Genomic DNA, 23,939 nt, shown 5'->3' with positions numbered 1-23,939 from the left:
CTAACAAAATGCTGATTTCTCACATTAATACACACATGAAGACCATGTATCTAGGCCTAAGACACCTAGACATAACAAGTGCAGAAAAATCTGTAGGCTAGTTATTGGTTTTGTAAGTCTTTTAAATGAGTTTGTGTGTTTCTATACTATATACTTTAATTATATACCAAATATACCAACAACATTTGTGTGCAGCCCAAGCCCACTCACTGGGAGTGTACAGCCATGTTTAACTCTACGGGGCCAACAGTGGTCTAAATGTAGCTACATTAAAACGGTTCAATACAAACACAGACACACACCACTCACCGACACAGTTGCAGGTGGGGAACTCAGCCTGGAGGTCCTTGACGGGCATGTCTAGCAGGCTCTTAGTGGGCGTGTCCAGGTAGCGTAGTGGAGACTCAAGGAAGCCTTTTAGGGAGGGGTTAAGGGGGAATCCGTCTTTAGTGGGCGTGTCGTCCTCGCCCCCATCAGAGAATAATCCAGTGGTGGAGAGGACAGCTACGTTCCCATTGGTCTCAATCTTCATGCGTTTGGGCAGCTGGGACGGGGAGAGAGGCAGCTTGGTTGCCTCCCGCTGCTCCTCCATGGGGCTCTCAGTGGAGGGCTGTGTGGTGGAGGTTACTTTACTCATACTCCCTGACTCCTCCTTGTCTGCAGGTGGGGCTGTGGTAGGAGCTAATGGAGCAGCGCTGGAGGACTGAGTGATGGTAGCGCTGGATGGTGATGGGGGCCTGGCTTGTCCTGAGTTAACTTTGGGCTGAGACTCTGTCACCACGGGCTGGGCTGAGGCTGAGGGGGCTTGGTCCTGGGGCTGGCTCTGGATCTGTGAAGGGCAGGGCTCTGGGGCCGAGGATGAACTGTCCCCGAACTCTGCCTCAAACTGGCAGATCAGCTCCTCGAACTTGGGGTCCAGGGAACTGAGGCCTGGTATGGACTGAGAGGTGGTGGAGGTCTGTGTGGCGCTGGCCTCCGCTGAGCTTGCTGGGATGTCCAGGGCTACAGGGAGAGGCTGAGGGGTTGAGACGTCTGGAATGTTTACAGACAAGGCAGCGACAGAGGGTGCAATAGAAGAGTTTAAAATGGATACCTGAGATTGGGCTGGGGCAGGGAGGCCTGCGGCAGCCTGAGTGGGGTTACTGAGGAGGGGGAAGGTAGGGAGAGGGAGAGAACCTGGGTGGGCGCTGGCCAGAGGCAGGGCTCCGGTAATGGTGAGGGGAGACGGTTTCTGTATGGAGATCTGTCTGTGAGGCAGGAAGGTTGGCAGGGAGACCTTCTGCTTGGTCTTCTTGATAACTATCGTCTTGGGTTTGGGGCCTGGCTGGAGCAGCATACCACCCCCTGCCTGCTGCTTGAGGAGCGGAGATGTCCCCAATGTGCTCTTCCTCCTCTTGGTCTCCTTGGGCTCCTGCTTGATGGCCACGGGGACGGGGTGGCCCTCGGGGCCCATCTGTTGGGGCCACCACTTGCGGAGGTTCTGGCAGGCCTTGGCGGGACGCAGAGGGCAGAGGCCTGGGAGGCCAGGAGAGTTGGAGAAGAGGTTCCTCTTGTGGTGAAGGTGCTGCTGCAGAGCTGTCTGGGTGGAGTGGCGGATGGCTGCGCTGCCTGGGGAGAGAGGAGGACCAGGGTACCTAGGCTGCTGCTGGCCATTCATCAAGCTGTAGCAGCCCCCCATGGAGGCGCAGGCAGAGCTCTGGTACTCCCCGGAGTCTACCTCCTGCTTGACCCGAGGCATCCCTGGTTCCTGCTTGATGTGGTGGTGTGGGACGGGCAACTTGAAGGGGCCGCTTATGTACTTTCCGCTGGAGTCCCCCAGTAGCTGTTTGAGCTCGGACATGGGGTCGCCAGTGCTGTGGCCACCGGACGGAGGGGCGAAGCGAGGCTGCTGGGAATCTGAGTTCATCCACTGATTCCTCTGCTCTTGGGATCCCCCAGGGCCCTGCTGCTGCTGCCACTGCTGGTGGTGAGGCAGGAGGCTGACTGCCTGGGGCTGCCGGGGGAAGGGTGAAGTGGAGGACGCGAGATGGGAGGCGTGGGCCGGATGACCGTGGGACTGGGGTCTGTGGTGCTGCTCCCGCGACACAGGGCTCAGTTGGGGCTGGGGGTATAGTCCAGGAGGGATGGATTGTGAACGCGAGGAGGACAAAGAGGAGATGGGGTTGGAGGAGGAGGGGTTCAGGCGGGTGCCATGCTGGAGGTGTAGAGGGGGGTGTTGAGGTTGGCTGGTAGAGGAGGCCTGGGCAGGAGGGACCACGGTCTGGGGGACAGTGGCAGACAGCTGGGTCAGGGCCTCGATGGCAATAGCCGTCTGCAGACTGACGTTCTTCTCCTTGGCGATGAAGAGGACCTGAGGGGAGCAGGGGATAGGGGCTGGGTGTTGGCCCTGTTGATGTGGGTGTAGTGGTGGACCGGAGGGAGGGTTACCTCCATTGACATGGGGTTGGGGGGGCTGCTGTGAGTGTGGGGGCTGTTGATGAGGCGGTGTGTCAGTGGTCATCTTGGAGCAGGGCGTGGTGTTGTCCCGCTCCTCCCCTGCCCATGTCTGTTTGATCCTCTTCTCCAGCCACTCCAGGTAGTCCGGGCAGTCTGGCCCATCACAGTCACAGTTGGGGGGCTTGTGGCCATGGCGCGCCTGGCTCAGGGCATTCTGCAGGGTGTTCAGGTCCTCTGGGGGGCTAGCCTGGTTTTCCCCTTCTGGGGCTTGGAGTCTGTCTTGAGCCGTGGCCCCCTCACCAGTGCCCATCTCCTGGTTGAACTTCTCATACAGCTGGATGGCGTGGGACTGTGGCTCAAGGTGACCTGAGGGGGGCAGGGAGCCAACACTCACGCTGGCTGAGAAGGCTACCAGGTTGCGTGCAACCTCCATGTCTGCCTCATGGACAGGCTTCCCAGGAGTCCTACCACTACTGGTCCAGCCATTGCAGTGCTGCTGCTGCTGGGATTGGGTGGCTTTGCTGTGCCCAGGTACACAGCCCTGTCCTGGGGAAACACTCCTTGACCGCTGGGGCTCCCGCTGGGGCTCCAGGCCAGCTCCACCCTCCTCATGGGTGTCCCTGGGATGCCGGCTCACCCCATTGGTCGGTTCCAGGCTCAGCAAACCGCCTTCCTCGAGGCGGTCATGTGACCCAGTTTCCATCTGGCCTCCTCTTCTGGGGCCATCCACTGAACGAGCGTCCGAAACAGTCTGAGTGAGAGGACACAGGTTAGGGACAAGGAACCAGAAAAACTAAATAGGAACTATGCATCAACATGGAATAAACAATAGCAATCAATATACAAAATCATATAGTTTAAACATGTTTACAACTAGTTTCTTCAGTTGATCATCTTAATATAACATTATACTCAAACAAAACATTCACAGAGAACAGACAAATAATAATGATTATGATAGGGCACTGGCTAAAAATCTCTCTCTCTGAGTGTTAAAGTCACATCACAGTAATATGCACACTATATGCACACACACTCAAACACACACAATTCAGGGCCATTATCTCAACATCTATTCTATGAGGAAGAACAAGTGAAAGGCGAAGGAGAATGAGGTGAACTACAGCATCCATTGTATAGTGCATATCTACCATTCACTTCTATAATTACTGGTAATAAACTTGCAACTCAACTTCCCCGTTTGAATGTCAACATACTGTATATTACCAGTCTATAAATGTCAATTAGCTCTCTGTGTTGTCAACGACTGTCTACTATATTGGCCAAATGAACAGTGTTGTCTGAATCAGGTTAGCCAAGCAGGATTCCTGGTTTCTGATCCTTTGGTCCTGAACCTCTCCCCCCTCAGGCCTTTATGACAACGGACTATCTACTGTATCTCTACAAGACTGCAGCATTCAACACCTGTATGTCATATCACCATGATGTAAGACTAAACACAATCAATGCATGATGCCTCAACAATTGCAATACAAATGTGTAAAGGATCGAGAGAGCAAAGATGTAGCAAAGAGTAGCTATTGTTAGTATATGGTTACGTTCTTGATGCCCTTTCACAAGTGTGCTTAATAAGATGATAGTAGCTACAGCCTTCGATTAGCGTCCATTAGAGATAGAGCATAGGGCTGATGATCTCATCTGGGGGTTGAACCTGCTCATCTAATAGATTAGCTGTGATGACATCACTGTTTACTAGACATGCAGAAGGGAGGCTGATGGAGAGGATCTGGCCTGGCTGATGATTTTGGAGGGAAAAACTAAAAGTGACATTTTGACAGTGCAACCAAAGCAGTGCTGTTGTCAAAACTCTCTACACTGAGTGTATAAAACATTAAGGACACCGGCTCTTTCCGTGACATAGACTGACCAGGGGAATCCAGGTGAAAACTATGATCCTTTATTGATATCACTTCGAATCAGTGTAGATGAAGGGGAGGAGACAGGTGAAAGAAGGATTTTTAAGTCTTCAGACAATTGAGACATGGATTGTGTATGTGTGCCATTCAGAGGGTGAATGGGCAAGTCAAATAATATAAGTGCCTTTGAACAGGGTATGGTAGTAGGAGCCAGGCGCACTGGTTTGTGTAAAGAACTGCAACGCTGCTGGGTTTTTCACACTCAACAGTTTCCCGTGTGTATCAAGAATGTTCCACCACCCAAAGGACATCCAGTCAACTTGACACAATCGTGGGAAACATTGGAGTCAACATGGGCCAGCATCTTTGTGGAACGCTTTCAACACCTAGTAGAGTCCATGCCCCGACATATAAAGGTTGTTCTGAGGGCAAAGGGGGGGTGGATATTAGGAAGGTATTCCTAATGTTTGGTATACTCAGTGCAGCCCTCTCAGCATAACTCTGACTTTAAAAAATGCATCAGATCTCTGCTTGAATCGTGTATCTGCACTGTTTCAAGCTCAGTTAAAGGGATACTTTGGGATTTTGGCAATGAGAGAATGCCAAGTGTGCAAAGCTGTCATCAACGCAAAGGGTGGCTACTTTGTAGAATCTCAAATATATCGTTTGTTTAACAATTGTATGGTTACTACATGATTCCATATGTGTTATTTAATAGTTTTGATGTCTTCACTATTATCCTACAATGTAGAAAATAGTACAAATAAAGAAAAACCATGGAATGAGTAGGTGTGTCCAAACGTTTGACTGGCACTGTATGTTTAACAACTACACAGAGACACAAATCTATGTCACACTAAATATCACAATAACCAAATAATACATTTAACATTTTTTATTTGCCTCTGAACATCTTCAAGTCTTATTCTAGAAGTTTCACATCTACAATAGCCTAAACTAAATAAGGAAGTATTCAACATGGCACTATCTAATGGACCTGCCAGAGCAGGGAGGGCAGTGCGGCTACAGCAGGTAAGTCCTGCCCTATTGTTCAGACAGACAGATATTAATAAAGCCTGAAGCATTGTGAGCTCAGACAGACAGAGCTCTATAAGGATTACACACAGTCATAATAATGTCCACCTCACACACATACAGTATGCTGTACACACACACACACACGTACTACACACACATACACACAAACATTCACCGTTTACTGTACACACATATACAGGTAGACATAAAAGGTAGGCTACACCATTAAACATGTCTAGAAGAGAGGAACTAGACTGGTTTGTTGTTTGAGTTATGACCCAACAGGTCTGTGTACAATGCTAGTCGGTTTACAATGCAGACTTGATCATATCTACAGTATGTTCACAGTGAGAACACAGCTCTCGTTTGTAGTTCATATAGTTGGTTAACAGCTGAAGTAGAAAGACATCCTGCTTTTCCCGTGGTTTGAATATATTTAAATGGGCCTTTTGAAGTGTCTTATTGGATGGGCCGCTTGCTCAGGCCCTTATAATTCACCTTTTGTTCCGGGTGTCTGGTGGGGGTCCCTGGAGGGGTGGGGGGAGGACAGCCGGCCGACGATAAGTGAGAGGCCCCAAGTTGCCCTACCGCAGACTGAACTGAAACGGGGTTGTGAGTAACAAGAGTTTGGATAACTTGTCTGTTGAATCAGCGGTCACTAAAATGCACAACCCAACAACCCACAGTCAGTCACATTGCTGCTCTCTTTTCCTCTTTTCATACAGTTGATACACTGATACTCTTTTTCACTCTTAAACACATACAATAACAATTGTATCGTTGCTTTGTACGTCTCAAACTGAAACTTACAGGGATCTACTGCAAACAATAACACAAACATAATGACAGTTCTCATAACCGGTTAACTGGGACTTTCGAGATACATTACATGACCAAAGGTATGTGGACACCTGCTCATTGAACATCGCATTCCAAAATCATTCATATGGAGTTGTTCCCCCCTTTGCTGCCACAACAGCATCCACTCTTCTGGCAAGGCTTTCCACTAGATGTTGGAAAATTTCTGCAGGGACTTGCTTCCATTCAGCCACAAGAGCATTAGTGAGGTCGGGCATTGATGTTGGGCGATTAGGCCTGGCTCGCAACCGGTCTTCAAATTCATCCCAAAGGTGTTTGATGGAGTTGAGGTCAGGGTTCTGTGCAGGCCAGTCAAGTTCTTCCACACCAATCTTGACAAATAATTTCTGTATGGACCTCGCTTTGTGCACGGGGGCATTACCATGCTGAAACAGGAAAGGGTCTTCCCCAAACTGTTGCCACAAAGTTGGAAGCACTGAATCGTCTAGAATGCTGTAGCGTTAAGATTTCCCTTCACTGGAACTAAGGGGCCTATCCTGAACCATGAAAAACAGCCCCAGACCATTATTACTCCTCCACCAAATTTTACAGTTGCCACTATGCATTCAGGCATGTAGCGTTCTCCTGGCATCCGCCAAACTCAGATTCATCCGTCGAACTGCCAGATGATTCATCACTTCAGAAAATGTGTTTCCACTGCTCCAATGGTGGCGAGCTTTACACCGTTCCATCTGGCGCTTGGCATTGCACATGGTGATCTTAGGCTTGGCGCGGCTGCTCGGCCATGGAAACCCATTTCATGAAGCTTCTGGCGAACAGTTATTGTGCTGGCGTTGCTTCCAGTGAGTGTTGGTAGTGAGTATTGCAACCGAGGACAGACCATTTTTTACACACTACGTGCTTCAGCACTTGGTGTTCCCGCTCTGTGAGCTTGTGTGGCCTATCACATCACGGCTGAGCCATTATTGCTCCTAGACGTTTCCACCTCACAATAATAGCACTTACATTTGACCTGGGCAGCTCTAACAGGGCAGCTCTAACAGGGCAGCTCTAATAGGGCAGCTCTAACAGGGCAGCTCTAACAGGGCAGCTCTAACAGGGCAGCTCTAACAGGGCAGCTCTAACAGGGCAGCTCTAACAGGGCAGAAATTTGACGAACTGACTTCTTGGAAAGGTGGCAGCCTATGACGGTGCCATGTTGAAAGTCACTGAGCTCTTCAGTAAGGCCATTCTACTGCCAATGTTCGTCTATGGAGGCTGCATGATTTTATACACCAGGCAACGGGTGTGGTTGAAATAGGCGAATCCACAAATTTTAAGTGGTGTCCACATATTTTAGTATATATAGTGTATATTTAGCCAAATGAGACTGTCACGAATACCTTCTCTCTCTCTCTCTCTCATACACGTCGTACTACACACTGCACTATACACACTGTGGCACGCTCACACCTGCAGGTACCTACCACGGTGCTTCTGACAGTGCAGACCATGTGCTCGAAAAACTATTTACAGCATGCCAGAGCCTACTCTCTCCTGTCAGGACACTCAGTCACACACCTTACTCTCTCCTGCCAGGAAACTCAGTCACACACCCTACTCTCTCCTGCCAGGACACTCAGTCACACACACACACACACACACACCCTACTCTCTCCTGCCAGGACACTCAGTCACACACACACACACACACACACACACACCCTACTCTCTCCTGCCAGGACACTCAGTCACACACACACACGGCGCTTCCATTCCAAAACATCAACACGCTAAACTAGAAGAGACTGCCTAACCTGTTAGACACCATAGTCACTGAGACTAGTCCCTTCAAACAACATGCAACTGTACCACTACACGTCCATCCCCACCTCCATCAGACCAAAACAGATGCCCTCAAGGTTGACAGCACAAAGCAAAAAACGAGGGAGGGAGGGGAGGAGGTGGGCATAAAGCCTGGGAATAGACAGCTGAACATAAATCCACACATTTAGACACACTCCCTCCTTCCTTCTCCCACCCCCACCCCCACTCCCTCCCTCCTTCTCCCACCCCCAACCCAAACCCCACTCCCTCCCTCCCTCCTTCTCCCACCCCCAACCCAAACCCCACTCCCTCCCTCCTTCTCCCACCCCCAACCCAAACCCCACTCCCTCCCTCATTCTCCTACCCCACTCTCACTCCACCCCACCCCACTCCTTGTTTCTTCTCCCACCCCCAACCCCACTCCCTCCACTGCCTTGTCTCTCACAGAGAAAACGTGAAAGAAGAACCATGAGAAAAAAAACAGCAAAGAGCCCCAGACAGCCCCAGTACTTACATGGGTCTAGACGTCCTGACAGTTGTAGTGGAGAAACACAGAGGGGAGAAGAGGTAAAGAGGAGCATAGAATAGTGGTGCTAGGAGCCACTAGCAATCTGGCGGAGGCTTTTTTTTATAGTCAGTGCGGCACACATTCATAAGAGCTGACACGCACGCACACACACACACACACACACACCTCCCCCAACCAACCAACACGCTCGCTCTCTGTCTCTTCTTACGGCCGTCGCTTTCGGTTCTCTGCCTTTTCCTCTCCCATTATCCCTCTCTGCTCCTTCCTTCCTTCCTTTTTCTTTCTCTTACGCTCACAGTCTGGATCTCCTTGCAGCCCCCACCTTCCCCTCTCTCCCTCCCTCCGCTCCTCTACCTCTCACTCAGTCAGTCTCTTTCTCCCTCTCCTCCCCCTCTCTCTTCTGTGTGTGCAGAGTGAGAGGCCATTTTCTGAGGCACAGTGGGCACGTAAGAGGGAATGGAGGAGTGTGCAGCTAGCAGAGAGAGAGAGAGAGAGAGAGAGAGAGCTGGGTGTTGGAGGCTAGTGGCAGCCCTAGAAACAGCAGCACATTGCAGCAGAGCTGTTACCAGGCAATGCTCTCTCTCTCTCTCTCTCTCTCTCACACACAAACCCTTATTGAAAACTAACACTTTGAATACATAACAGTGTGTTTCATAAAACATGACGTTATATGTTTTAGTCCATCCAGTAACGTCTAATAATTTGGATATCTGAGAGCGGAGCGGTTTTTGAGCACGGAGGTGATGGAAGACGCTAGACGCAGGCAAACGCCAATCTCAGCAGCCCTCTCTGAACATTAACAGGAAAATTGAAAAAATGAAAGAAAAACAACTAGAATCTCTGTAGGTGGTTTGAATCTGATCAATTCAGACTAGTCTTTCTCCTGCGAGACAAGCTGTACTTCCATCTTTACGTCTGTTTCTGTCATAGTCCCTTGGCCGCCACAAAGCCGATGACCATCTCTCTGTTTGTTTCTCTGCCTTTTACCACAACTTTGTTAATAATAACTATTTATTTCTCTACAGGTCTGTTACCTTCACCGCCGGCTGATGTGTCGCTCATTGCGAGGTAATACCGGGGGAAGAGGAGCAGTCTCTAGGACTTGTGAAGGCGAGACAGTGCACAGCGAGTCTCCTAAATACCAGAGGATAGCGATGGCTTGAGATGACTTTAAAAAGGTGCCAATACGTTTTACACTCAATCGTTTCTAATGCCTTTCATTTCCTGATTCATACACGTGAAAGACGAAGAGAATGGAGGATTGAATGTGATTGAGAGAGAGGGATAAAGACTAGAGGACTAGAGGCTGGGGAACAGGACAAGCAGCGGTCGACGACAGTTTGGCAAGATACTAACCACAGGGATAAAGGAAGCTAGAGAGACAGTAGAGAGGAGAGGAACATAGAGGGGAGAGTAAGGAGAGATGTTGAGCTACAGAAATGCAACACTCACACACACATAACAACCTAGTAAGTTGTCTTATTCATGTGACTTCGGCTCTAGCAAGAGAGGAGACCATGGATACGAGAAGGAAGCGGGAACAGAGATCGAGCGGCTTGTCGCTTGACAGAGACCGTCCGCAGTGACATGGTGGTACTAGAGACGTCGACAAACAGCAACATCATTTGCAACAAAGCCTAAGAGGACAGAAACGATTCCGGCGTCTCTCCTTCTCCATGGCGTGGCTGCTTTGCCTCTCCTTCCAGTCGGCCGGGTTGGTCTTTCAGTCTCACTCGGTCCTTCCAATGTTTTTCCAACGTTATCCCCTCACCATTGCTCAGCTTTAGCACCATCGTCGCTGGCTCGCTCCACTGGTTCATGCTACCCCTCTAACAGCCCTTCTCTGCACCTTCTCTTCTCTCTGTCCTCACTCTCTCCTTCAGCAGCACTGCTAGAAGTTTGGAATCGGATTTATGGCAGAAGAGGGGGAAAAAACATGGCCGACGTCTCTTCTCTCCTCCATGCAGATGAGATCCTTGCCGGCTCCTGCGCAGTATTGTTCTCTTATTATCCCTCACTGAGCATGTGAGCGCTGCGCACTTGCTGGATTAACTTGAGTAACCTCTCCCTCGATCTCTCTCTTTCACGCTCTCTTTTTTTGCTCCCGCTTTCTCTCTCACTAGTTCGGTTTCCGTCCCTTCCTTTGCTTTCCTTCGCTCCACGTTCATCGCAGTCAGTGTCTCTCCAACCCTTTGAGGCTTTTACTCTCTGGCCCTGTTGTTCACAGTCCTCCACCAGCGCTGTCTGGCACACACTCACAACCCAAAGACAAACACGGCACAACCCAAGCCGGTGCCTAGTAAAGGGAAGTTTGTTATGTCACATGCCCAGGAAGCACCAATGAGAGAGAGAGAGAGAGAGAGAGAGAGAGAGAGAGAGGGCAGGTGGGCGTGAGAGCTAGTGAAAGCATGTAGTTATGACATAGCTGTTACATCATCAGAATCTCACAACCTCGCTCCCACCCTGCCCACCCGCTCGCACAGGCTGGGTGGATGTGTCATATGACAGTGTGTAGACCCCCCCCCCCCCCTTCCCCCATCACACACACACTCATTCATCCACCCTCCTGACTACGCTTGCTCTCTCCCCCAGTACAGTGACACAGCATTTCTTGCGCTTAGAGCGAACTTAACCCTCTCCATTCTCTAGAATAACACACTCTCTTGTTGTGAGCAGATGAGCATGTAAAACAACAAAATAAGCAAACTGTGTATCACCGCGTACCACTCGCCACTTTTTAGAACCAGAAATGATACATTATTTGACACTTGAATACAACATGAATATGAATTCACAAAATTAATTTGATTAGCCAAACCTATTTCTAAAAAGCTGTTCTCGCTATGTCATATAGACAGTTGGAGTTCGGTTAAATAATCGTGATGCTTTTAAGCAACCAGTTGGCCACTATATACAGCAGATGCATCTACTAATAGCAGTCTACACTCCAATTCTCCTGTCAGAACTATACTGTTTTTTAAATTAATTTCTTTCCCAAAAAAGTAAGCAAACTAAATCAATGTTTGTTACGGTAACCCTGAGGTAGTTTTAGGTTAGTGCTACTGTTTTATGATAGACCGCCAGGGAAGAGCAGACCAGCAGCCATCATACCTCAGACAACAGACCTACTTATCTAGTATGGCAAGACCGCCACCTCCCTGATGAGCCCTGTTGGCCCTGGTAGTCACCTCAGTACGTCAGAGTCACTTCAGTTGACGGCCATGTCCGGACTGTATTGTGGACCCATAAAGGGCTGTTTTCTGGACACAGATTATAATTTCCATTGAGTTTGTTTCTAATCCAAGACTAGTCCAAGACTTAATCTGTGTTCAGCAGTGGTGCGTATTCATGGATGCCAAGGGAAGCCAGGCTTCCCATAAAGTAACACACTCCTCCCCTCCAGCTTCCCCAGTGATTTTACCCTCGTACCCTTTCTCGTAACCAGCCCTTTATGTGTCGGATGGGGACAAACTAACATCCACTCTTTTCAAAGTGAAATGTAAATAACACAGTTGAAATATTATGGGGTATTGTGTGTAGATGATTTTTTATTTATTAGGATCCCCATTAGTCGAAGCCAATGGTGACAGATAGTCTTACTGGGGTCTGACACATAACGAAAAAATACAAAATACTTTACAATTGACATTAATTTAAAAACATGTGGTGTGCGTGCATCTATCAGTTACACATACATGTCAGTACATACACACACCAAGTAGGTCACGTCAGTACATACACACAAAGTAGGTCACATGTCAGTACATACACACAACAAGTAGGTCACATGTCAGTACATACACACAACAAGTAGGTCACATGTCAGTACATACACACAACAAGTAGGTCACATGTCAGTACATACACACAACAAGTAGATCACATGTCAGTACATACACACAACAAGTAGGTCACATGTCAGTACATACACACAACAAGTAGGTCACATGTCAGTACATACACACAACAAGTAGGTCACATGTCAGTACATACACACAACCAGTAGGTCACATGTCAGTACATACACACAACCAGTAGGTCACATGTCAGTACATACACACAACCAGTAGGTCACATGTCAGTACATACACACAACCAGTAGGTCACATGTCAGTACATACACACAACAAGTAGGTCACATGTCAGTACATACACACAACAAGTAGGTCACATGTCAGTACATACACACAACAAGTAGGTCACATGTCAGTACATACACACAACCAGTAGGTCACATGTCAGTACATACACACAACCAGTAGGTCACATGTCAGTACATACACACAACAAGTAGGTCACATGTCAGTACATACACACAACCAGTAGGTCACATGTCAGTACATACACACAACCAGTAGGTCACATGTCAGTACATACACACAACCAGTAGGTCACATGTCAGTACATACACACAACCAGTAGGTCACATGTCAGTACATACACACAACCAGTAGGTCACATGTCAGTATATACACACAACCAGTAGGTCACATGTCAGTACATACACACAACCAGTAGGTCACATGTCAGTACATACACACAACCAGTAGGTCACATGTCAGTACATACACACAACCAGTAGGTCACATGTCAGTACATACACACAACCAGTAGGTCACATGTCAGTACATACACACAACCAGTAGGTCACATGTCAGTACATACACACAACCAGTAGGTCACATGTCAGTACATACACACAACCAGTAGGTCACATGTCAGTACATACACACAACCAGTAGGTCACATGTCAGTACATACACACAACAAGTAGGTCACATGTCAGTACATACACACAACCAGTAGGTCACATGTCAGTACATACACACAACCAGTAGGTCACATGTCAGTACATACACACAACCAGTAGGTCACATGTCAGTACATACACACAACCAGTAGGTCACATGTCAGTACATACACACAACCAGTAGGTCACATGTCAGTACATACACACAACCAGTAGGTCACATGTCAGTACATACACACAACCAGTAGGTCACATGTCAGTACATACACACAACCAGTAGGTCACATGTCAGTACATACACACAACAAGTAGGTCACATGTCAGTACATACACACAACCAGTAGGTCACATGTCAGTACATACACACAACCAGTAGGTCACATGTCAGTACATACACACAACCAGTAGGTCACATGTCAGTACATACACACAACAAGTAGGTCACATGTCAGTACATACACACAACCAGTAGGTCACATGTCAGTACATACACACAACCAGTAGGTCACATGTCAGTACATACACACAACCAGTAGGTCACATGTCAGTACATACACACAACCAGTAGGTCACATGTCAGTACATACACACAACCAGTAGGTCACATGTCAGTACATACACACAACCAGTAGGTCACATGTCAGTACATACACACAACAAGTAGGTCACATGTCAGTACATACACACAACCAGTAGGTCACATGTCAGTACATACACACAACCAGTAGGTCACATGTCAGTACATACACACAACCAGTAGGTCACATGTCAGTACATACACACAACCAGTAGGTCACATGTCAGTACATACACACAACCAGTAGGTCACATGTCAGTACATACACACAACCAGTAGGTCACATGTCAGTACATACACACAACAAGTAGGTCACATGTCAGTACATACACACAACCAGTAGGTCACATGTCAGTACATACACACAACCAGTAGGTCACATGTCAGTACATACACACAACCAGTAGGTCACATGTCAGTACATACACACAACCAGTAGGTCACTTGGGGGAGAGGTGTTGTGCCGTGATGTATTTTTGTATTTATGTTTTTTAAACCAGGTTTGCTGTTCACTTGCGCTATATAAGATGGAAGTTCCATTTACTCATGTCTCTGTATAATACTGTATATAAGATGGAAGTTCCATTCACTCATGTCTCTGTATAATACTGTATATAAGATGGAATAATACTGTATATAATACTGTATATAAGATGGAAGTTCCATTTACTCATGTCTCTGTATAATACTGTATATAAGATGGAAGTTCCATTCACTCATGTCTCTGTATAATACTGTATATAAGATGGAAGTTCCATGCACTCATGTCTCTGTATAATACTGTATATAAGATGGAAGTTCCATTTATTCATGTCTCTGTATAATACTGTATATAAGATGGAAGTTCCATTCACTCATGTCTCTGTATAATACTGTATATAAGATGGAATAATACTGTATATAATACTGTATATAAGATGGAAGTTCCATTTATTCATGTCTCTGTATAATACTGTATATAAGATGGAAGTTCCATTCACTCATGTCTCTGTATAATACTGTATATAAGATGGAAGTTCCATTCACTCATGTCTCTGTATAATACTGTATATAAGATGGAAGTTCCATTCACTCATGTCTCTGTATAATACTGTATATAAGATGGAAGTTCCATTCACTCATGTCTCTGTATAATACTGTATATAAGATGGAAGTTCCATGCACTCATGTCTCTGTATAATACTGTATATAAGATGGAAGGGAGTTCCATGCACTCATGTCTCTGTATAATACTGTATATAAGATGGAAGTTCCATGCACTCATGTCTCTGTATAATACTGTATATAAGATGGAAGTTCCATTTACTCATGTCTCTGTATAATACTGTATATAAGATGGAAGTTCCATTCACTCATGTCTCTGTATAATACTGTATATAAGATGGAAGTTCCATGCACTCATGTCTCTGTATAATACTGTATATAAGATGGAAGGGAGTTCCATGCACTCATGTCTCTGTATAATACTGTATATAAGATGGAAGTTCCATTTACTCATGTCTCTGTATAATACTGTATATAAGATGGAAGTTCCATTCACTCATGTCTCTGTATAATACTGTATATAAGATGGAATAATACTGTATATAATACTGTATATAAGATGGAAGTTCCATTTACTCATGTCTCTGTATAATACTGTATATAAGATGGAAGTTCCATTCACTCATGTCTCTGTATAATACTGTATATAAGATGGAAGTTCCATGCACTCATGTCTCTGTATAATACTGTATATAAGATGGAAGTTCCATTTATTCATGTCTCTGTATAATACTGTATATAAGATGGAAGTTCCATTCACTCATGTCTCTGTATAATACTGTATATAAGATGGAATAATACTGTATATAATACTGTATATAAGATGGAAGTTCCATTTACTCATGTCTCTGTATAATACTGTATATAAGATGGAAGTTCCATTCACTCATGTCTCTGTATAATACTGTATATAAGATGGAAGTTCCATGCACTCATGTCTCTGTATAATACTGTATATAAGATGGAAGTTCCATTTATTCATGTCTCTGTATAATACTGTATATAAGATGGAAGTTCCATTCACTCATGTCTCTGTATAATACTGTATATAAGATGGAAGTTCCATTCACTCATGTCTCATAATACTGTATATAAGATGGAAGTTCCATTCACTCATGTCTCTGTATAATACTGTATATAAGATGGAAGTTCCATTCACTCATGTCTCTGTATAATACTGTATATAAGATGGAAGTTCCATGCACTCATGTCTCTGTATAATACTGTATATAAGATGGAAGGGAGTTCCATGCACTCATGTCTCTGTATAATACTGTATATAAGATGGAAGTTCCATTTACTCATGTCTCTGTATAATACTGTATATAAGATGGAAGTTCCATTCACTCATGTCTCTGTATAATACTGTATATAAGATGGAAGTTCCATGCACTCATGTCTCTGTATAATACTGTATATAAGATGGAAGGGAGTTCCATGCACTCATGTCTCTGTATAATACTGTATATAAGATGGAAGTTCCATTTACTCATGTCTCTGTATAATACTGTATATAAGATGGAAGTTCCATTCACTCATGTCTCTGTATAATACTGTATATAAGATGGAATAATACTGTATATAATACTGTATATAAGATGGAAGTTCCATTTACTCATGTCTCTGTATAATACTGTATATAAGATGGAAGTTCCATTCACTCATGTCTCTGTATAATACTGTATATAAGATGGAAGTTCCATGCACTCATGTCTCTGTATAATACTGTATATAAGATGGAAGTTCCATTTATTCATGTCTCTGTATAATACTGTATATAAGATGGAAGTTCCATTCACTCATGTCTCTGTATAATACTGTATATAAGATGGAAGTTCCATTCACTCATGTCTCTGTATAATACTGTATATAAGATGGAAGTTCCATTCACTCATGTCTCTGTATAATACTGTATATAAGATGGAAGTGCCATTCACTCATGTCTCTGTATAATACTGTATATAAGATGGAAGTTCCATGCACTCATGTCTCTGTATAATACTGTATATAAGATGGAAGGGAGTTCCATGCACTCATGTCTCTGTATAATACTGTATATAAGATGGCAGTTCCATGCACTCATGTCTCTGTATAATACTGTATATAAGATGGAAGTTCCATTTACTCATGTCTCTGTATAATACTGTATATAAGATGGAAGTTCCATTCACTCATGTCTCTGTATAATACTGTATATAAGATGGAAGTTCCATGCACTCATGTCTCTGTATAATACTGTATATAAGATGGAAGGGAGTTCCATGCACTCATGTCTCTGTATAATACTGTATATAAGATGGAAGTTCCATTTACTCATGTCTCTGTATAATACTGTATATAAGATGGAAGTTCCATTCACTCATGTCTCTGTATAATACTGTATATAAGATGGAAGTTCCATTCACTCATGTCTCTGTATAATACTGTATATAAGATGGAAGTTCCATTCACTCATGTCTCTGTATAATACTGTATATAAGATGGAAGTTCCATGCACTCATGTCTCTGTATAATACTGTATATAAGATGGTATATAAGGGAGTTCCATGCACTCATGTCTCTGTATAATACTGTATATAAGATGGAAGTTCCATGCACTCATGTCTCTGTATAATACTGTATATAAGATGGAAGTTCCATTTACTCATGTCTCTGTATAATACTGTATATAAGATGGAAGTTCCATTCACTCATGTCTCTGTATAATACTGTATATAAGATGGAAGTTCCATGCACTCATGTCTCTGTATAATACTGTATATAAGATGGAAGGGAGTTCCATGCACTCATGTCTCTGTATAATACTGTATATAAGATGGAAGTTCCATGCACTCATGTCTCTGTATAATACTGTATATAAGATGGAAGTTCCATTTACTCATGTCTCTGTATAATACTGTATATAAGATGGAAGTTCCATGCACTCATGTCTCTGTATAATACTGTATATAAGATGGAAGTTCCATGCACTCATGTCTCTGTATAATACTGTATATAAGATGGAAGTTCCATGCACTCATGTCTCTGTATAATACTGTATATAAGATGGAAGTTCCATGCACTCATGTCTCTGTATAATACTGTATATAAGATGGAAGTTCCATGCACTCATGTCTCTGTATAATACTGTATATAAGATGGAAGTTCCATGCACTCATGTCTCTGTATAATACTGTATATAAGATGGAAGTTCCATGCACTCATGTCTCTGTATAATACTGTATATAAGATGGAAGTTCCATGCACTCATGTCTCTGTATAATACTGTATATAAGATGGAAAGTTCCATGCACTCATGTCTCTGTATAATACTGTATATAAGATGGAAGTTCCATGCACTCATGTCTCTGTATAATACTGTATATAAGATGGAAGTTCCATGCACTCATGTCTCTGTATAATACTGTATATAAGATGGAAGTTCCATTCACTCATGTCTCTGTATAATACTGTATATAAGATGGAAGTTCCATGCACTCATGTCTCTGTATAATACTGTATATAAGATGGAAGGGAGTTCCATGCACTCATGTCTCTGTATAATACTGTATATAAGATGGAAGTTCCATGCACTCATGTCTCTGTATAATACTGTATATAAGATGGAAGTTCCATTTACTCATGTCTCTGTATAATACTGTATATAAGATGGAAGTTCCATGCACTCATGTCTCTGTATAATACTGTATATAAGATGTATAATACTGTATATAAGATGGAAGTTCCATGCACTCATGTCTCTGTATAATACTGTATATAAGATGGAAGTTCCATGCACTCATGTCTCTGTATAATACTGTATATAAGATGGAAGTTCCATGCACTCATGTCTCTGTATAATACTGTATATAAGATGGAAGTTCCATTCACTCATGTCTCTGTATAATACTGTATATAAGATGGAAGTTCCATGCACTCATGTCTCTGTATAATACTGTATATAAGATGGAGGGAGTTCCATGCACTCATGTCTCTGTATAATACTGTATATAAGATGGAAGTTCCATGCACTCATGTCTCTGTATAATACTGTATATAAGATGGAAGTTCCATGCACTCATGTCTCTGTATAATACTGTATATAAGATGGAAGTTCCATTCACTCATGTCTCTGTATAATACTGTATATAAGATGGAAGTTCCATGCACTCATGTCTCTGTATAATACTGTATATAAGATGGAAGGGAGTTCCATGCACTCATGTCTCTGTATAATACTGTATATAAGATGGAAGTTCCATGCACTCATGTCTCTGTATAATACTGTATATAAGATGGAAGTTCCATTTACTCATGTCTCTGTATAATACTGTATATAAGATGGAAGTTCCATGCACTCATGTCTCTGTATAATACTGTATATAAGATGGAAGTTCCATGCACTCATGTCTCTGTATAATACTGTATATAAGATGGAAGTTCCATGCACTCATGTCTCTGTATAATACTGTATATAAGATGGAAGTTCCATGCACTCATGTCTCTGTATAATACTGTATATAAGATGGAAGTTCCATGCACTCATGTCTCTGTATAATACTGTATATAAGATGGAAGTTCCATGCACTCATGTCTCTGTATAATACTGTATATAAGATGGAAGTTCCATGCACTCATGTCTCTGTATAATACTGTATATAAGATGGAAGTTCCATGCACTCATGTCTCTGTATAATACTGTATATAAGATGGAAGTTCCATGCACTCATGTCTCTGTATAATACTGTATATAAGATGGAAGTTCCATGCACTCATGTCTCTGTATAATACTGTATATAAGATGGAAGTTCCATGCACTCATGTCTCTGTATAATACTGTATATAAGATGGAAGTTCCATGCACTCATGTCTCTGTATAATACTGTATATAAGATGGAAGTTCCATGCACTCATGTCTCTGTATAATACTGTATATAAGATGGAAGGGAGTTCCATCACTCATGTCTCTGTATAATACTGTATATAAGATGGAAGTTCCATGCACTCATGTCTCTGTATAATACTGTATATAAGATGGAAGTTCCATTTACTCATGTCTCTGTATAATACTGTATATAAGATGGAAGTTCCATGCACTCATGTCTCTGTATAATACTGTATATAAGATGGAAGTTCCATTCACTCATGTCTCTGTATAATACTGTATATAAGATGGAAGTTCCATGCACTCATGTCTCTGTATAATACTGTATATAAGATGGAAGTTCCATGCACTCATGTCTCTGTATAATACTGTATATAAGATGGAAGTTCCATGCACTCATGTCTCTGTATAATACTGTATATAAGATGGAAGTTCCATGCACTCATGTCTCTGTATAATACTGTATATAAGATGGAAGTTCCATGCACTCATGTCTCTGTATAATACTGTATATAAGATGGAAGTTCCATGCACTCATGTCTCTGTATAATACTGTATATAAGATGGAAGTTCCATGCACTCATGTCTCTGTATAATACTGTATATAAGATGGAAGTTCCATGCACTCATGTCTCTGTATAATACTGTATATAAGATGGAAGTTCCATGCACTCATGTCTCTGTATAATACTGTATATAAGATGGAAGTTCCATGCACTCATGTCTCTGTATAATACTGTATATAAGATGGAAGTTCCATTTACTCATGTCTCTGTATAATACTGTATATAAGATGTATAATACTGTATATAAGGGAGTTCCATGCACTCATGTCTCTGTATAATACTGTATATAAGATGGAAGTTCCATGCACTCATGTCTCTGTATAATACTGTATATAAGATGGAAGTTCCATTTACTCATGTCTCTGTATAATACTGTATATAAGATGGAAGTTCCATGCACTCATGTCTCTGTATAATACTGTATATAAGATGGAAGTTCCATGCACTCATGTCTCTGTATAATACTGTATATAAGATGGAAGTTCCATGCACTCATGTCTCTGTATAATACTGTATATAAGATGGAAGTTCCATGCACTCATGTCTCTGTATAATACTGTATATAAGATGGAAGTTCCATGCACTCATGTCTCTGTATAATACTGTATATAAGATGGAAGTTCCATTTACTCATGTCTCTGTATAATACTGTATATAAGATGGAAGTTCCATGCACTCATGTCTCTGTATAATACTGTATATAAGATGGAAGTTCCATGCACTCATGTCTCTGTATAATACTGTATATAAGATGGAAGTTCCATGCACTCATGTCTCTGTATAATACTGTATATAAGATGGAAGTTCCATGCACTCATGTCTCTGTATAATACTGTATATAAGATGGAAGTTCCATGCACTCATGTCTCTGTATAATACTGTATATAAGATGGAAGTTCCATTTACTCATGTCTCTGTATAATACTGTATATAAGATGGAAGTTCCATGCACTCATGTCTCTGTATAATACTGTATATAAGATGGAAGTTCCATGCACTCATGTCTCTGTATAATACTGTATATAAGATGGAAGTTCCATGCACTCATGTCTCTGTATAATACTGTATATAAGATGGAAGTTCCATGCACTCATGTCTCTGTATAATACTGTATATAAGATGGAAGTTCCATGCACTCATGTCTCTGTATAATACTGTATATAAGATGGAAGTTCCATGGAAGTTCCATGCACTCATGTCTCTGTATAATACTGTATATAAGATGGAAGTTCCATGCACTCATGTCTCTGTATAATACTGTATATAAGATGGAAGTTCCATGCACTCATGTCTCTGTATAATACTGTATATAAGATGGAAGTTCCATGCACTCATGTCTCTGTATAATACTGTATATAAGATGGAAGTTCCATGCACTCATGTCTCTGTATAATACTGTATATAAGATGGAAGTTCCATGCACTCATGTCTCTGTATAATACTGTATATAAGATGGAAGGGAGTTCCATTCACTCATGTCTCTGTATAATACTGTATATAAGATGGAAGTTCCATGCACTCATGTCTCTGTATAATACTGTATATAAGATGGAAGTTCCATGCACTCATGTCTCTGTATAATACTGTATATAAGATGGAAGTTCCATTTACTCATGTCTCTGTATAATACTGTATATAAGATGGAAGGGAGTTCCATTCACTCATGTCTCTGTATAATACTGTATATAAGATGGAAGTTCCATTTACTCATGTCTCTGTATAATACTGTATATAAGATGGAAGGGAGTTCCATTTACTCATGTCTCTGTATAATACTGTATATAAGATGGAAGGGAGTTCCATTTACTCATGTCTCTGTATAATACTGTATATAAGATGGAAGGGAGTTCCATTCACTCATGTCTCTGTATAATACTGTATATAAGATGGAAGGGAGTTCCATTTACTCATGTCTCTGTATAATACTGTATATAAGATGGAAGTTCCATGCACTCATGTCTCTGTATAATACTGTATATAAGATGGAAGGGAGTTCCATTTACTCATGTCTCTGTATAATACTGTATATAAGATGGAAGTTCCATGCACTCATGTCTCTGTATAATACTGTATATAAGATGGAAGGGAGTTCCATGCACTCATGTCTCTGTATAATACTGTATATAAGATGGAAGTTCCATGCACTCATGTCTCTGTATAATACTGTATATAAGATGGAAGGGAGTTCCATTCACTCATGTCTCTGTATAATACTGTATATAAGATGGAAGTTCCATTCACTCATGTCTCTGTATAATACTGTATATAAGATGGAAGTTCCATGCACTCATGTCTCTGTATAATACTGTATATAAGATGGAAGTTCCATTTACTCATGTCTCTGTATAATACTGTATATAAGATGGAAGGAAGTTCCATTCACTCATGTCTCTGTATAATACTGTATATAAGATGGAAGTTCCATTCACTCATGTCTCTGTATAATACTGTATATAAGATGGAAGTTCCATTCACTCATGTCTCTGTATAATACTGTATATAAGATGGAAGTTCCATTCACTCATGTCTCTGTATAATACTGTATATAAGATGGAAGTTCCATGCACTCATGTCTCTGTATAATACTGTATATAAGATGGAAGGGAGTTCCATGCACTCATGTCTCTGTATAATACTGTATATAAGATGGAAGTTCCATGCACTCATGTCTCTGTATAATACTGTATATAAGATGGAAGTTCCATTCACTCATGTCTCTGTATAATACTGTATATAAGATGGAAGTTCCATTCACTCATGTCTCTGTATAATACTGTATATAAGATGGAAGTTCCATGCACTCATGTCTCTGTATAATACTGTATATAAGATGGAAAGTTCCATGCACTCATGTCTCTGTATAATACTGTATATAAGATGGAAGTTCCATGCACTCATGTCTCTGTATAATACTGTATATAAGATGGAAGTTCCATTCACTCATGTCTCTGTATAATACTGTATATAAGATGGAAGTTCCATTCACTCATGTCTCTGTATAATACTGTATATAAGATGGAAGTTCCATTCACTCATGTCTCTGTATAATACTGTATATAAGATGGAAGTTCCATGCACTCATGTCTCTGTATAATACTGTATATAAGATGGAAGGGAGTTCCATGCACTCATGTCTCTGTATAATACTGTATATAAGATGGAAGTTCCATGCACTCATGTCTCTGTATAATACTGTATATAAGATGGAAGTTCCATTCACTCATGTCTCTGTATAATACTGTATATAAGATGGAAGTTCCATTCACTCATGTCTCTGTATAATACTGTATATAAGATGGAAGTTCCATGCACTCATGTCTCTGTATAATACTGTATATAAGATGGAAGGGAGTTCCATGCACTCATGTCTCTGTATAATACTGTATATAAGATGGAAGTTCCATGCACTCATGTCTCTGTATAATACTGTATATAAGATGGAAGTTCCATGCACTCATGTCTCTGTATAATACTGTATATAAGATGGAAGTTCCATGCACTCATGTCTCTGTATAATACTGTATATAAGATGGAAGTTCCATGCACTCATGTCTCTGTATAATACTGTATATAAGATGGAAGTTCCATGCACTCATGTCTCTGTATAATACTGTATATAAGATGGAAGTTCCA

The 23,939-nt window shown here is 42.4% G+C and overlaps 1 protein-coding gene across 4 annotated transcripts in view; it reads right to left on the bottom strand.

Annotated features, from left to right (window-relative positions):
- LOC139389328 (methylcytosine dioxygenase TET3-like) overlaps positions 1–23,939 on the bottom strand; it is an 85,692-nt gene that overhangs the window by 30,615 nt on the left and 31,138 nt on the right. For 2 of the 4 annotated variants that reach the window (XM_071135995.1, XM_071135996.1), the window contains one exon: positions 310–3,187. In XM_071135995.1, coding sequence (XP_070992096.1) covers positions 310–3,187 — 2,878 coding nt within the window. Of the gene's footprint in view, positions 1–309; positions 3,188–8,490; positions 8,802–9,971; positions 10,777–23,939 lie in introns of those variants that run through there. The other 2 variants (XM_071135998.1, XM_071135997.1) reach the window with 2 other exon arrangements.

The sequence above is a fragment of the Oncorhynchus clarkii genome, chromosome 30, assembly GCF_045791955.1.
Source record: "Oncorhynchus clarkii lewisi isolate Uvic-CL-2024 chromosome 30, UVic_Ocla_1.0, whole genome shotgun sequence".
Lineage (NCBI taxonomy): Eukaryota > Metazoa > Chordata > Actinopteri > Salmoniformes > Salmonidae > Oncorhynchus > Oncorhynchus clarkii.
Note: the sequence above shows the minus strand (reverse complement) of the source record. Positions and strands in the feature narration are given on the sequence as shown.